The following is a 17,631-nucleotide window of genomic DNA, read 5'->3' on the forward strand; positions in this document are numbered from 1 at the left end:
TCAAAGCAAGAAAAACTATTTCTGTTGCACTGCCAGTGAAGAAAATGGAAATAATAGCCTATTACGAGAGTTAACGTGAGGACGAAGGCCCTATGAAAAATGTAAAGGTATGGAACAGGCAGCCTCCATATAGTTTATCATATGTGGCTTTCCAGAATAGGGCTGATTTTCTCTTTTGTTTTATCACCAAGAATCTGTACTTTTTCTTTGAAGGTGTACCTCGTCGTGGTTATCCTCTGCTATTTACAGCTGTCCACAGCACGCAGGGAGGCCAGCTGGGCCGTAGCAACCCAGTTTGGTAGCCAGGTCCACCCCGCTGCCATCGTCCGCACCATTCCTCCCCGACGGTGTGGGGAGGCACTCACTCACCAGGTGTACTAGTCCTCGTGTGTTCCTCGTGGGCTGTGTTTCCCTCCTGTCACGTGTTGATACGGTGTTCCCACTTAGTGAAGTGATTGTGCTTCAAGATCAGTGATCTCGTTCGCGGGATGTGTTCAGTGAAGTGTGTGTGACCCATGATTAATAAGATCACTTATGGGATGTGTTAGTGTCAGAAACACAGAGTTCTTTAACCATTCTAAATCATAACAGGTCGTGGACCTCTTCATCTTTTGGGCCTCATGCCCTAAACGGCTCTGATCGCTAAAATACCAAACCTAAGTAAACAAAGACCTTAACCTGGACCTTCAGACAAGAACCCTTGACCTGAAGCTTCAAAGTTATGAGTATAAGTTAGAAGTGGCAAATTCAGGGCATGGCATACCTCTTCAGCGCCGGAGGAGCACCCAAGACAAATTTATCGTAAGTATCTACAGCACTTAACAGGCATTAAACTTCCTCAGAGAAAAATACTTGCCTTAAAAACCATTTACCCCTACTCCTAGAAGCTGCCCGTAGACACACCACGATAATGAACCCCTGTGTGTGCCCCGCTACCTTTAGAGGTTCCTGATACCCTCAAATTTTCTGCCATTTTCACTAGGTCCTGCCACTTTCAAAAGTTCATGATACCCTCAAAACTTCCAGTCACCCTTAGAGGTTCCCACCCGCCCTCAGAAGTTACTACTGGCCTCAAAGTTTCTGCAACCCTCAGATGCTCCTGTCTTCCTCAGAAGTTCTAGTCACCCTCAAAGTTTTTTGCCACCCTCAGACACCACCTTCAGACACACCCACCACCCTCAGAGGCACCCATTCCCTCAGACACACCCATCACCCTCAGACACACCCACTACCCTCAGACACATCATAGCCCTCCTAAGGCACACCCACCACCCTCAGAGTCACCCACCAACCCTCAGACACACCCACCACCCTCAGACACACCCACCACCCCAGACACACCCACCACCCTCAGACACACCCACCACCCTCAGATACACCCATCACCCTCAGACACAAAATAGCCCTCCTAAGACACACCCACCACCCTCAGAGGCACCCACCACCCTCAAATACATCCACCACCCTCAGATACACCCACCACCCTCAGACAAACCCACCATCCTCAGACACACCCACCACCCCAGACACACCCCACCACCCCAGACACACCCACCACCCCCAGACACACCCACCCCTCAGACACACCCACCACCCCCAGACACACCCACCACCCTCAGACACACCCCTACCCTCAGACACACACCCACCACCCCAGACACACCCACCACCCCCAGACACACCCACCCACACACCCACCACCCTCAGACACACCCAACACCCTCATACACACCCACCACCCTCAGACACACCCACCACCCCCATACACACCCACCACCCGGACACACGCACCACCCTCAGAGACATTCACAGACACACCCACCACCCCCAGACACATCCACCACCCTTAGACACACCCACCACCCTTAGACACACCCACCACCTCAGACACACCCACCACCCCAGACACGCCCACCACCCTCAGACACATCCACCACCCTCGGACACACGCACCACCCTCAGAGACATTCACCACTCTCAGACACACCCACCACCCTCAGACACATCCACCACCCCAGACACACGCACCACCCTCAGAGACATTCACCACCCCAGACACACCCACCACCTTCAGACACACCCACCACCCTCAGAGACATTCACCACCCCACACCCCACCACTCTCATACACACCCACCACCCCTCAGACACACCCACCACCTTCAGACACACACGCACCACCCTCAGACGCACCCACCACCCCAGACACACCCACCACCCCAGACACACCACCACCCCCAGACGCCCACCACCCCAGACACACACCACCCCTCAGACACACCCACCACCCCAGACACACCCACCACCCTCAGACACACTCACCACCCTCAGACACGCCCACCACCTTCAGACACACGCACCACCCTCAGACGCACCCACCACCCTCAGACACAATCACCACCCTCAGACACACCCACCATCCTCAGACACACCCACCACCCTCATACATACCCACCACCCTCAGACACACCCACCACCTTCAGAGGCACCGAGGGTCTATGCATGACTACCACTAAATTGATTACTCAAATCTTTTTTTAGTCGAGTGTCAGGAATGAACACAGACAGTTTATGCAGGTAACGGGCTGTACTGACATGGTTCACGTGTTTTCACTCAGTACCAGAAAGATAAAAGTGAATTCATCCACTTCCTTGTGCGCCTTACTCTAATTGTTCCTGTATAATTGTTATGGTGGCGCTGGAGTGTTGTACTTTGATGTTGTTGTTTATGGTATCATTCACTCTAGGGCAGACAGCTCTTTGACTCATCTCACTAACAGCTGGCCGACCGAGGCGTTGCACCTGTAAGTGATTATCGACTAATTAACAGATCTAATCTTTACAAACTCCAAAGACGACAGATGAAATTCCAGTACAATGGATGGTGTGGGTGTGAAAGAAGACTTAATCACTGACAATAAGATAATTATTTTGTCGTTATACACAGTACGCAGAAACTATTTTGGCAGAAGAATATTGGAAGGGTGGTTAAGTTTACTTATTTTAACTGAAAAGAAGTAACAACACACACACTACTACTACTACTTTACTGTCACTTGGAAAGGAGTATAACGATCATCCACCTATGATACAATGATATGAGTTATAAGGATATGACCTACGTTGCTGAATTCTGAGGTGACTAAAGAGGCCGATACGGGACCGGCAGGGTCGTTCACAGATGTTGCACATGTGGAGGGCTACATCTCATGAGGGAAGGGTGGCGGCAGTGTTTTTGCGGCGTTGGCGCTTGTCTGCCTCGGTATGCAGTCGGGCTAACTCGAAAGTATTGACACCTTCTTGTGTGGTGCTCCTCCAAGCGTTGTGGTGTGGCATAATCGTCTCCCAGTTGAGGGGTTGATTTGGCACTTGTTCAGGTTTGTCTTAAGACTATCCTTATACTTTTTCAGTTGCCCGACAGCGTTACGTTTACTATTCGTTAGGTGACTGTAAAGTAGCTGCTTTGGCAGTCTACTGTCGTCCATGCGGGTAACATGGCCACTTCATGGATAATGGTAGCCTCGATGCTCCTACAGTTGGTGTCAGTGAGAATGCTGGTATTTGTTCTCTTGTCTTCCCTGCGAACTCGGAGGATGGAACGTATACTACGTTGGTAAAAGTTTTCAAGTGCCTTGAGGTGCCTCCTGTATGTGACCCATGTCTCGCTGCCATATAGCAGGGTGGGAAGGACCACTGATCGATATACGTGCAACTTTGTAGATAGTTTTAGCTCCCTACAGCTGAAGACACGTGTACGGAGTCTGCCAAAGGCTCGAGATGCAAATCTGATCCGATGTTGAATATCTTCATCTATGTCTGCGGTGGTTGACAGGTGGGAGCCAAGATACTGAAAGTGGGTAACATTAGAGAGGGTAGTGCCGTGAACCTGGATGGATGGTGGAGGTGTGGCTGAACCAGGGCAGGCTGAAAGAGAATCCTAGTCTTACGTACATTCACTTCAAGGTCGAAGTGTGCATACGTATCTGCGTAAGTGATCAGTATCTCCTGTAGGTCCCGTGTAGTGTGAGTGACGTGGGTGAGGTCGTCTGCATATTGAAGTTCAGTGATGGAAGCTGCCGACACCTTTGTTCCTGCCAGGAGTCGTCATATGTTGAAAAGTCCCTTCATCCGGTACTGGATGTCCACACCCGCCGGCTAAATTGGCACTGGCACGAGTATGGAAGGCGGCAAAATAATGGAAAAAAGAGTTGGACCCAGTAAACATCCTTGTTTTACCCCCGTTTGGGTGAGGAAGAACTCAGACTGGGTGCCATTGTGCAGGACACTGCTGTTCATGCCATCAATGAATTTTGGTGGGTAACCAAACCGATGATGATCCAGAGGGCTTCTCTGTTGACCGAGTCGAAGGCCTTTGTAAATGTCGATGAAGGCCATGTACAAAGTCATGACGCTATTTTCTACACCTTTCTTGTATCTGGTAGGCAGCAAAGATCCTGTCAGTGGTGCCACTGAAGGTCTAAAGCCACACTGAGATTCTGGGAGGAAGTTTTCCGCCTCAGGAAGTAGTTTAGTTGGACTCAGGGGATAATCTTACCAGCTACGGACAGCAGCAGCAAGATCCCACTGTAGTTGTCACGGTTTGACCGGTCTCCCTTGTTCTTATAAATATTGACGATGGAGGTGTCTTTGAGATCTTAGGGGATTTCCTTCTTCTCCCATATATTCTCCAGGAGAGAGTGGAAACGGCTGGTTAGCAGAGGTCTTCCTGCTTTATACACTTCGGCTGGGATTCTATCAGACCTTGTGACTTTTTTATTTTTCATCTGCATGATGGCCATCATGGGATGGAGGATAGCTGAGGCGGGTCAGCTCTGGGAACTGAGGGACCTGCCGGATACTCAAAAACATTTAAGGGACTGTATGTCTTTGTTTACCCCGTAACTGGACTTACAGTCTCAGATCGGTATACCCAAAACACAGATGGTATACTCAAAACAAATATTTGACATCGAACTACGTAAGTGAGCTCATAATCTAGAGCATAACTTACACCACCTGAGGTGCTTAACGCTCTCAACCCGGATGTGGTAGTCGCTAATTCCCGATTGTATAAAAAATAATAATAATATATGTTGTAATAATGCTTGTTAGACTTGTTTTATCATAGAATAATGAAGAAAATGTTTTGTACATCAACATGCTGAAATATAATATTTCACTTTGTCTTTTTCGTACATTTTCTTTTCACGATAATAAGAGGCTTGATTGTTCCTATTTGTCGCAGTTTGGAAGAGACGCATCTTTTGTCTTCTTACAAATTATAAAGTATTTTTTACCCAAAACAGAAGGTTTGTATTGTTCACACTTAGGGTAAAAATATTTTTTGCGACTGAGTAAACTTACAGATAGACCTTATTAATGTTGTATAGCCGTAAATATCCCTCAGTAATGAAAGCCAAATATGAGGGTGAACATTCATGCTTAGACTTCGCCTTGTTTTTCTAATATTCAACCAATAGCCTCTGCCTATTTTCTTATGTATATGGCTTATGATAACATGAAAGGCTCTAAATTTCCATAGGCGAGCCAAAATTAAATGATATTAGGCGTAAACCATGGATTGCAATTAGCTTGATTAAGCTAGGGGCCTATATAACTGCTTTTTCAGTCTTAACCAAATAAATGTTTAAACGTGGGTGCCTAGTTAATTTAGTTAGAACACGAAGAACATTTAAATAGGAAATTATACCAATAGGTTATAGGTCAGGTGTGGTTTGGTTTGGTTATGTTATGTTAGGTTAGAGAATATGTACATGGCAATATTGGTGAGTGTCAGGCTGTCAGTGAGACACTTTGTCGAACAGCTACCTTAGGCCTAGTTCCAATCTTTCCATGAACAGTACCTTAGGGCAGAGTATTAATTTTAGAAACTTTAAGGCTAACGCAATATAGTTTCAGAATTTTTTTGGTATGAACTTGAAGACAATTCAGACCAAATGACCCAAACATTGAAAGGAAAACACCAGGGGGATTCGAGCAACAACATTCACTGCCTTTACAACTTCATCCCAGGCATGATTCTTCAATTTGATTGTACATCTCGAGTCCGACTTCCCTAAAATTATTTTTTTTCTTTTGGTCTCTTCTTTGCAGGTGGTTATCCTTCCATCTTTTGTTTACAAACTTATATTACGTGCGTCGTTCTCAGCTGATTTCTCCTTCTCTTGTGATTGGTTGATGATTTTGTTAACTGAGCACTGATTGGCCAATTAGCTCCTGCACTGCCATCTACCTTCCGACAAGAGAACTGAATTTACAGGGTAAACACTAGAGTTATGATAACTTACGAACTGCTTACGGAACTGTAATTAAATTTTGAGTATGTTATATTTACGGGACTGTAAGGAGTCTGCAATATATGGTACTGTATCTCGCTAATATACGTAGCTTATGAGGTGTTTTGAGTATCCGGCCCATGCTGCTCGGTTAAGCAGCAAGTAGTAGTGCTCTTTCCAGCTCTAATAGATGCCTTCTTCATCATTAATTGGGGAGTAACAGTCAGATGAGCGGACGCGACTGCGCCATGAGTAGTTGGGGCATTCATTGCTTCAGTGGAATTGAAAAATTCACACATCCTGTGTTGGTCCTCTAAATTTTGCGTTACACACTATATTTTTCCACCATTCATTCATTAGATTGCGAAGTTTGTGCTGGGTAATCCCTTTCTTCTGGCAGAAGGTATCAGCTTTGGTCCGAGACTGAGGGTTGTTCTGCCAGTCAGTGAGGGCAGCACGTTTATCATTGACGATTATGTCGATTTCCTGGATATTTTTATCAAACCAATCCTAGTGTTTTCTTTCGATCTTGCCGAGGGTCTCGTTGCAGGATTTTGTGACGACAACTTAAAGGATACTCCATTCAGCACTTGGACTTAGGTTGTTTTGTTGTTGGGTTGTCTATCAGCCTATCTCAGAGGTGCTCTCTGAAAGCATGTTCTATCGTTTAATGCTCCTGTCAGTTTTTGCCTTCGCCGTTTTGGAGCGACGTGAAGTGAGAGTTTGGCTTTAATGAGCCGATGATCTGTGTCACAGTGATCTGCACCACGCATGGCTCGGGTGATGAGGACATCTCAGTGATTTCTTTCTCTGACAATGATGTCGTCAATGAGATGCCAATGTTTGGATCATGGGTAATGCTAAGAACCCTTAAACTAGTCGGCCTGCCTAAACAAGGTGTTGGTGATTGCATGTGTTCTGGGTATCAAGTTCTATCTACAGGAGCGAACACAAACACCTGTAGAGTTTTCGTAGGTTCTATTTCCTGGATAAACAGAGATACACAAGCGAGGTGGCGCTCCTTACTCTGTCTGGGGGGTCAACTAGCCTTTCGGGCGACATGTGGTAAGTGATACATTAGCAGCTTCCATATGTCGCCAGGCACATTAATTAAGCGTGTGGGACATGGTAAATACATTGCCACACGCTGCTAGCTAGGCTTAATAAATAGTGTATATAAATGGAGCACATACATAATATACATACAGCATACACAATATACATACAGTGATAGTGAGGTTGTGTGCAGCATACTTGCTGAGGAGGAGTAGGTCATTGGGATTACTCTTGCCCACTCCGTTTCTCGCTATGGTTCCCTGCCATATGTCAGCATCTCTGCCAGTTCTGGCATTGAAGTCACCCAGGAGCACAACATTATCTTCTCTGGGGTTAGAGGTTAGCACTCTGTCAAGGTAAGCATAAAAGGCATCCAGTGTTGGGGAATATACACTGATGAAAAAGGCATGACGTGAGTAATTCAGTGGGACTCTGATCGTCATGAGGCGCTCGTTGACCCCAATAGGCATTTCAGTTAGCCTATGGAGGATGGATTGGAGAATGGCAAGTCCAATTCCAAAAATGCCGTTTTCTCTGCAGCAGGCTTACCCTTTCAGAAGGTATAGCCAGACCCTTGCTCTGTGAGTCGGCTCTCGTCTGGGAGCCAGGACTCACTAACGGCTGCTCTGTCAATGTTCTACCTAGACAGCTCATTTGCCACAAGGACGGTTTTTTTTTCAGGACGCTCATTTGTGTCAGTATCCAGATGGGTCCTGACATTCCACGTAGCGACCATAAGACATAATAATTTGTTTTTGCTTTGATCTATGATTGTGGTATGTTTTCGATTCGCATTAGGATGACCTTACTAGGTGCGGTTGACCAGTCAAGTTGTTTTTAAGGCAAGCTATGTTTAGGGCACCTTTTCCAGCCCCTCCCCATGTGGGGTGAGCAGAGTGGTTCCTGGAAAGGGCTGCTTAGACGCACAGACAGGACCAGATTGAACAGCTGCCTGGATCCCAGTGCATAACCGACCATCTTATGCTACTGTCTTGTGTCATAATAATAATATTAATTATAATGATAATATTGTAATGATAATAAAATATAAATGTAATAATAATTAAATGTTTATTGTTAGAACATGGCAGTCCAAAGGCTGAAGATATACAGTACAGCAAAGAGAGATGGAAGTTGCATAATTGGGAGTGGGTCATTTGATTGACAAATAATATACAAGTGACATGCGGAATACATAATTAATATATAATGACAAGGGGGAAGAGGGTCATTTAACAAGGAATTTGTCATTTAACAAGGGATTTCAACACAATTACAGTACCAAAGAGAGATTATTTAGGAGTGAACACACAGGTTAATCATGAGTTTTTGATAATGTTTACAATGGTTGGAATTGGGCTGTTCTTAAAGAGATCAGTACGTGGTCGTATGGGCTGCATGCGATTGTGGTGTCTAACAGCAATTCGCGTAGTGACATCTTGGATAGGAGCAGGTGTGTGTGTGTGTGTGTGTGTGTGTGTGTGTGTGTATGCGAGATAGGTAAACATTGGTTTGGGAATACGCTGGATAGCTTCAAACATAGGTTGAATGGATATATGAGCGGTAGAGGTTGGGTGTAAACAGGACTGCCCAGTATAGGCCAATAGGCAGGCTGCAGTTTCCTCCATTCTTGTGTGTGTGTGTGTGTGTGTGTATGCTTGTCGGAAGGTGATTCGGTACTTCCTAACTAAAAATTGGCAATACATGATTTAGAGTTGTTCATCTATACACAGAAACGCTCTTACACACTATTTCTTATTTTACTCTCTATGTTCTTCTATGTAGCAGTTGTAAATTTCATCATGTTAAACTTTTTAAATCCTACTTTGATAAGTTGACTTTGTGTGCTGACTAGAATATAAAGTTAGTAGCCCCATTACTGTCAACACAACGCCATTTTCAGGTCGTTTTGGTTGGTGGTAGACTCCGGCAGTAGCGGGAGTCTGAAAGGCTGATTGTGTATGTTGGTATGTGGTACGCGCGCACACACACACACACACCGTCGCTGGTGTGCACCACATCTTGATGCCCATAATAAATATTTTTTATATGAAATACTTAATTGTGAAATATGGTTTAACCATACGGAATACTCTTGTGAGTGGTTCTTCGTTCATGTATGCATTATCCATGTTAATGTTATGTATACGTATGCGTGTTAATGTATATGTACAGTTGTGCCAATAGCCTCTTAATATCTAAAAGTACTTGTGGACGAGTTTCAGTGAAATTTGGCGCACCCACTCAATACGAGGTGGGAGGAAGTGATTAAGTTTTGTTTATATATATGTGCGTGTGTGTGTGTGTGTGTGTGTGTGTGTTGCCGGGTCTAGGTCACAAGTGTCACAGTGGAGTCAATGAAAGATTCGAGTACAAAGATACCTACATTCTCTACATCCACATTCCTCTGGTATTGAAATCGGTGAACATGTGGGTCAGTCAGTCAATAAATCCCCGTCTAAAACAATGAATATACCAGTTATCGTCTCTATTGTTTTCAGCGTTGCGCTTCTTCAACAATGACTCAGGACAATTTAAGGGCGTCAGATCGAAGTTTAAGTCCAAGAGAGCAAGGACGACTATGGTACCAAATTTTTTTTGTGATTTTCGTGTGTATTCCTTTATTTAAGTAAGATTGTACTCGATTCTAGCTGGGAAATGCTGCAGTATATAGACAGTGTAAGTCTACGTCTTTTTATATTGACAGATTGCTCTGGGTCACGACCGTTCAGACGTATCATATAGTGTTTACTGTAATGTCAAGAAGTAAAAGGCAAAAGATGAATGAGAAATCCAACTGAAAATGTGGTACAAATTTTAGAAGCAGAGAGAGAGAGAGAGAGAGAGAGAGAGAGAGAGAGAGAGAGAGAGAGAGAGAGAGAGAGAGATTATCAATGGCATTAAATTAAAGTAAATGTAAGAAAATTAAAAGTAAGTTTTGTATTTAGTAATGTCTTATGGTGATGTAGTCTTTGTTTGCTTTCTTCATGTACAGAGGGAGACGTAACGTTACAAAATATGTATATTTACCACTGAGTGTTAAGACACCGGAACATTTATTTCTGATGTGTACCCCGCCATCAGAGCTGAACTCTTGCTGGGCGCAATCACCATTGCCATCCTGCCTGTGGACACGCCCTTCAGCTCACAGAAATAAAACCATTTATTAAATGTCTTATAAATCCTCGAGAAACAGGACCAGTCACTGAGCATATGTTTCAGAAGGAAAGGAGAAAATTATATTTGTAAGTGAGAGGACATGTCACTTCCTAACAGGACCTTACATTGTGGCACCCAGTGGTTTACTGATTATATACTTTTCTTCTTAAGAATTCCAAATATTAATCCCCAGAGTTTACTCGCTGGCAATTCAAAGAGAGATAAGAAGGTTCCCGCTGGTGTGAATGGTGCTCGGCTGACGTCTGCAGGCTTACAAGTTAAGCAGTGTAGCAGTTGGCTATACCTCTGTGTAGTGACACCATCTGGCTCTTGCTCCTCAAGCTTCTCTTATTATTATTATTCTCTGTAGCTCTCTGCCATCTGGAGAGGATATAACACTTCTCTTCTTTCTCCTTTGCTCCCTCCCAGGATTAGCTCCGAGTTGTTCTTTAGTCTTGTTCTTTACTTTCGTATTCAAGTATTTTGACAAACACCGTTGCGAGGCGAGGTGGTTCACGACGTCCCGATGGCTCCTAATATAGCGAAGACAAAATCCTAGTCGTGACTCCTGGTAATGGCACTCTTCAGTGCAAGTGCAAAAGCAGCACCCAAGAGGAATCTTCAGTGAGTACAAATATAAGTCTAGTAATGCACAACATTTACTTTATCATGACATGGTGAAGAAAATAAAGAGGTGACTTACAAAAATACTAACACGCTGAAGACCGGACAGTGTAAGCGGCTTTTTACTCTTTGTCACGAAAACAGTTCGCACCTATTTATTGCTCTGATGTAGGTGTACTTTACAAGACATATTCGCTGCAATACAATATTTTCACCAGAAATCCCTGATGCGTGATGTTGTAGTTGAGGTATAGGTTGAGGAGGCGGAGTTTGTCGTGTTATGTGAGAAAGTTTTTCTCCTTTTATTCTCCAACTTAAAGTTGTTATGGTTTTATATATTAATAAGATAACAATCAAATCCAAGAAATATAGACATTTTAAGGTTGTATATTAAATGTGCTTTACTCTAACTTATACTTTTATTTAAATTTCAAATTTTTTAATGATTTCTTTACTTGTATGTGTTTGTGTTGTCAATAGTAAGAGAAACAATTGAGACTCTGCAATTGCGTGTAAATGAGGCAGAATGTCAGATCAGTAACCTGGGACTTGGTCACAATTTTCGTGATGCCATGTGGCAGCAGGGTCTACCATAGACAACACATTATGCTTCCAATATCTTCCCAGGCAGTAGTACCTCCCTGTTTGGTAGCTGCCTGTTGCCTACTATTGATGCTAACAAGAGGTTTTCGGAAAGAACTGAAAGTGCTAATGAAAAAAAAAAGAAGGATCTGAGCACAAGTTAAGGCTTCGGAAAAAAAAATTAGGCTGGTTTTGCATATAAACCTGAGCGCTTGAGGAAAGGGGAAGACGCTGAAAGAAAATCATGAGTTCATGACCAACAGAAGAATCGCAGGTTACCAGAAAAATAAGAGCTTATGGGACGTAGGTAGGATGTCTAAAACAAAGTTGGATCACCGTAAATAACTCGGGCACTGTAAGAAAGACAGGGCGCCAAAAAAGATGGCATGTACCATAAAATATGTAGGCCTCTATAGAAAAGAGCAATGGGGTGCCGTCAAAAAACACAAGGAGCCGTAAAATAAGGTAGAGCACCATAAAATAAGGCAGGGCACTGTAAAATAAGGCAGATCGCTGTAAATAAGGCAGGCTGCTGTAAAATAAGGCAGGCTACCGTAAAATAAGACCGACCGCCGTAAATTAAGGCAGGTTGCCGTAAAAGGTAGGGCACTGAAAAATAAGTTAGGGCGCCGTATGAAAAGGTCAGGTCGCCGAAAAACAAAATGCAGTGTGTGTGAAGAAAAAGTTATATTAACTTGAAAAAGGACCAGAAATCAGAAAACAAGTAGTTTGAGAGAACCTAAGAATAAAATTTAAATACAGAAGAAAGATGAAGAAAAAGCAAAATGACTGGAATTAAAAAGAAATAAAAGGTCACCGGGAATATTACAGTAATACAGGAAAGAAAAACAAAACAAAACAAAACATGACGAGATTGAAATAGAGCAACCACAGTATGTTAGAAGTATAATGAAACAGGACTTGGAAAAACACATACAAGCAATAACAGGCACAGTCAGCTTACCTTAAGTTGCGATAAGCAACCTTTCTAACCAAGCTGAGGTAACAGGAAAATATAAGAAAGGTTGTGGACTTTATATTCGTGCCATAGTTATGAGATATTATTGGCAGCAGATTTACTATGGTGTTAAGCAATATACTGTACTGTGTGTGTGTGTGTGTGTGTGTATTACAACAGCTGTGGCGACCTGTGGTATAATGGTCAACATGCTCGCCTCGCAGACGAGCGAACCCGGGTTTGATCCCGGGTAGGGGGAACTATGAGGAAGTTTCTTTCTGCCATTTACCTCTGTCTACATAGCAGTAAGTGGGAACCTAGATGATAATCGATTTGCGGATCGTATTCCGGATTAATGGTCAGCCAGTGCAGTTGGCGAGTCGTCCGGTCTTCTCGGACTATTCCTTGACACTGGGCCATGCAGCTCGTTAACTCACGGTGTGGTTCTTTTGTTGGCGACAGCTTCTACACCTTAAACAAATTCACGCCTAGGTGGCCCTTCGGGCCGGCCATCCTCGTTACGCGAGGGGCAACCATTATTTACTGTATATATATATATATATATATATATATATATATATATATATATATATATATATATATATATATATATATATATATATATATATATATATATATATATATATATATATAGTATCAGTTATTGCCGAGTACAAAAAGACATTCATTTCCTTTTTACTTCAGAACAACAAAAGGTCTTACAGTATTCTAGGTATTAATTTACATCACAGCAACTACGTCCCCACCAATACAACCGAGAACATAGTCAGTCCATAGAGAGGCTTTTCGGAACGTTGGTACTGTATATATAGCCGGGTAAGCCACAGTGTGTTGGCACTCTCGCTCGGGTGCCTCTCAAGACGAGATCACTAGGTTGTTTTTCCATCTCCGTTCCTGCATTAAACACAACAGTTTTTTGTTACTAGTTATATTTAGCGTTCCGGTTTGGGTTTAGAAGCTGAGAGTTGTAGTTAGGAAATTTGTTTAAGATATTGTACCCACCACTAAGAACGCCAACTTCCCCCCCGCCACCAGTAGTAGGTAGTGTAGCGTAGTGTCTGTATGAAAAGTTTCTAAATTTACCAGACTAAAGTTGCTCCAGTGTTTCCCTTTTCCTGTGTGGTTTTATCAAGATTTATCATGTCCACGTTTCCATTGTGGATGGTAATGTTTAGAATATTGTTATTTTTTTTTGCTAATATACGCGTGACCGTCAGCGGTTCGATAATTATTGATGGATGGGAGTGTTTTTAGACAGTTTTGTATGCTGATTACTGTCACTTTCATTCATTTTCTTGATCAGATGCTTAATTTTCTAGATAGAGTAGGTAGTAGGCAGCTACCAAACAGGGAGGTACTACCGCCTGGGAAAATATTGGAAGCATAATGTATTGTCTAATGGTAGACCCTGCTGCCATATGGCATCACGAAAATTGTGACCAAGTCCCAGGTTGGTGATCTGACTTTCTGCCTCATTTACACACAGCTGCAGGGTCTCAACTTTTTCACTTACTATTGACAACACAACATACGTATATTGTTTCTCACCTTTGATCTTTTTTTTATTTATTTTTATTTCTTTATTATTAGTATTATTATTATTGTTGTTAGTGTTATTAGTATCATTATTATTTCACTATAAAATTTGTATTTTTTATTATAAATTTTATTTACTATGAATTATTATTTTTGTTATTATTATTATTATTATTATTATTATTATTATTATTATTATTATTATTATTATCATTATTATTATTATTATTATTATTAGTAGTAGTAGTAGTAGTAGTAGTAGTATGCCAATCTTTGTGCTCGTCAGGCTACGTTGACAGCATCCCGTAATATCTAAAAGATTGAAAAAACAATGATAATAGCATATTGGTGATAACTTTTATGTACTTTTCTAACTTTTGACTGACCATAGTCCATCATATACTGCAGTAGATCATTATAATACGTTTGAACAAATTATTCAATAGAAAACCTGACCTAACTTAACCTAACCTAACCTACTTTAGGTATAATTTGCAAAATAATTATCCCCTATTTGTTATAACCTCTGTTGCTTTTTCAAGCAACTGAGGATGATTGGTTAACTGTTTTGACGGCCAGTGAAAATTGTACACATTTGTAATCATTACGATAATAGTACGGTATATACAATGGTAATGATAGTCACCCTGTCAGATTATTATGATTTCGTCAATAGAAGTCGTAATATTGCTTACTTATTTAGCTCGGTGGTTTTCGAGGTAAACAAAGAGCAATTGTCAAGACCTGCCCAGTGTCAGTGCATGTTTGGGGTAGGAAGCCGGTGGCCGCTGTAGATTCCTCCCATTATTTTTAACAGTTATATCCTGTCTTATTTTCAAGTCAACATTGTTCTTGCTTCCGTCTCATCTGCGGGTACAACCTGTTCCACAGGTCTATCACTCTAAGCGTAGATCTACTTCTTTAAGCTCGTTCTGCATAGTAACCCTTAGCGATATGAACTGAGACCCAAGAACTAAACTTATTATGGCAATCAGAGAACTACCTGCATATCGCGAGTATAGAACCAGTATGCATATTCCTTTTAGCAAGAATCATTTAATGCAACATTCGACTCGCTAAAAAGCAACCAAGAAAATTAATTTACACACACACACACACACACACACACACACACACACACACACACACACACTCACAACACACACCAAGTACGCTTGCACATAACAGTCCTGTATGGATATGTGTGTAGTTCGGCGGATGTGTGTTAGTCTGGCAGGGAGGTGGGAGAGGCTTGGCAATGTTTAGCAGTGGTGTACATAGTTTAAACGTGGAGAATTTTCTCGAGGTCCGCTCGTGTAACGGGTTAAGATAGTGTGCTCGTCTCTGTATGTACTGAAAGTAATTTGTGTAGTTCATGAGAGTTAAGGTGCAGGTATTAAACATAAGTCATGTATGCTCGTGAAGACGCTTCTCGAGTGCGTGCATTGAATGTGAAGCTACGCTTTCTTCTTGACCTCACACGTGCCTGAGAATTTACAGAGGTGTTTATGTGAGGGAAAGAATATATTTATTATGATTTATATTTCCACATGCATACTCATTTGGGGTATTCAGATACTTCTGAATTTTATGTTACAAGTTAAACGAGTGTAAAGAAACACCAAGAGATTGGTTAAGCACTGCATCAGCGGCCATCGCTTTGCCAAAAAGCTCCTCTCACGCCTGCCGCTAGATTGCAGACGGTGCGTGTTCTGTGTAAAGTGGCTAAATATTAGACTGAGTGATAGTAGACGACAGGTAATTGTCTCCTTAAATGCCATCATCACCTGTTCTTTTTTGTTAACTTTTGAACCTCCCTGTAACTATTAAGTAAAGGCTGGTCACTCACGACTTATCTGCTTTTGTTTTACAGGGACCCAAAATAGCTTTTATTTTTTTTAAGGTCTTTCTATTTGCTTCTGTAAGGTTTCATCAAATGATCTTAGAGCAAAGTCAAAGTTTTAAGAGATATAATTAAAAGAGCAATTATCCCGATGCCCTCCCAGTGTGGGTCGTAGGAAACGCATGATGTAATGTGGGAGTGACACTGGGTGCGGTTGGTCTTTAGAAGTCAGCTGATGTAAACAAACACAGGGGAACAATGTGGTTAAGGCAGGGTCCGCATTACTGTGTATGTGTGAGAAAGAAGTCGCATTTTATCTGACGAGGAATAAGAATAGATGTGTGGAACATAAAAGTTATATTATACAATAATAGTTGATATAATTATATGACAGTTAATCTGTATTCATATATTTTTTCCTTTTAAATGACCAAAGAGTTCTTGATGATCAGATAGTTTCTTCATGATAATGTTTACTTCTTGACAACAGTTCTGTGCCACTGCAAATGACTTAATTTAGAGCACTTACCTCTAAAAGTTCACGGGCATCTTGGGCTGGCAATAAAAAATGAGATTTATAGTGATCATGCCGAGTGTGTCTTTCAAGATTGAACGATTTTTTTTATTTAAGTACAGGATATTAACAATGGTCAGACATATTAGTTATATCTAGGTTCATTCAGAGACGAAGGTAAAACCATATGGAATAAAGTTTCTCTTTGTACCATATCACATAAAACATCATCATGTAACAGTAATTTGTATTATATAAATATATACCCAATGTATGTTACCCATGTATTCACCAAGTCATTCATCCAAGAGTATGAGTATTACTTGACAAGGCTAATATATACAGTAGAGGAGAGTGAGATCAAGTCTCTAGGGGACAGCAGGGGTCCACAATGTTCCGGTCATAAGGCAGTGACCCTTACTAATCTTCTTAATAAAAAGGGTATTTTACATATCAAGGGGATATTTGCAGTGATATACCCTTTTTTTAAATACCCTCTTTATACCCTACACATTTTACAGTGTACGAAATTAAACTTTGTACATAATAGTGACCAAGATCTTTACCCATTTTTTTATTGTTCGTTAATGTCATGGGTGGCGGTGAAAAGCAATAATGAAAGTGTTAAGTTTATTCAATAGAATGCATTGCGCAGTTATTATAAGAGTAGATATTAACATTTTTGTTAGAAGAAAAATACCTTACAGATATCAACTTATAAGATAGATACTGGAATAGATGCTTCTGTCTACTTAAGTTGTGGTTGGTGAAATAAGTGTTGGTTCATGTACAGTAGGTGTTCCTCAGACGGAGGTAACGTGACTCGAGGCTCCTCCTATAGGTTTCTCTGTCACACCACCTAGTCGCTTGGATAGTCACCTGAAACTCGGCTCTCATACCGGTCACTTGCGGAGGCACCTCTCGCTACTAGAGGTCACCATTGAGTCGCCTGCCACGTAAGTCTCGATAAAAACGCCATGGCTGTAAGAAGCTCGGCCATCATTAAGTTTCTTTCTAATGATATATGGCATCACAGCTGAGG

At 42.0% G+C, this 17,631-nt stretch overlaps 1 protein-coding gene across 1 annotated transcript in view; it reads left to right on the top strand.

Annotated features, from left to right (window-relative positions):
- Positions 1-319: 319 nt before the first annotated feature.
- Positions 320-17,631, top strand: part of LOC121880160 — a 47,067-nt gene continuing 29,755 nt past the window's right edge. Inside the window, exon 1 of the mRNA XM_042387260.1 lies at positions 320-801. Within this exon, the coding sequence (XP_042243194.1) occupies positions 755-801 (47 nt within the window). The 5' untranslated portion in view covers positions 320-754. The remainder of the gene's footprint in view (positions 802-17,631) is intronic.

This window comes from Homarus americanus, unplaced genomic scaffold (assembly GCF_018991925.1).
Source record: "Homarus americanus isolate GMGI-L3 unplaced genomic scaffold, GMGI_Hamer_2.0 scaffold30108, whole genome shotgun sequence".
Classification (NCBI taxonomy): domain Eukaryota; kingdom Metazoa; phylum Arthropoda; class Malacostraca; order Decapoda; family Nephropidae; genus Homarus; species Homarus americanus.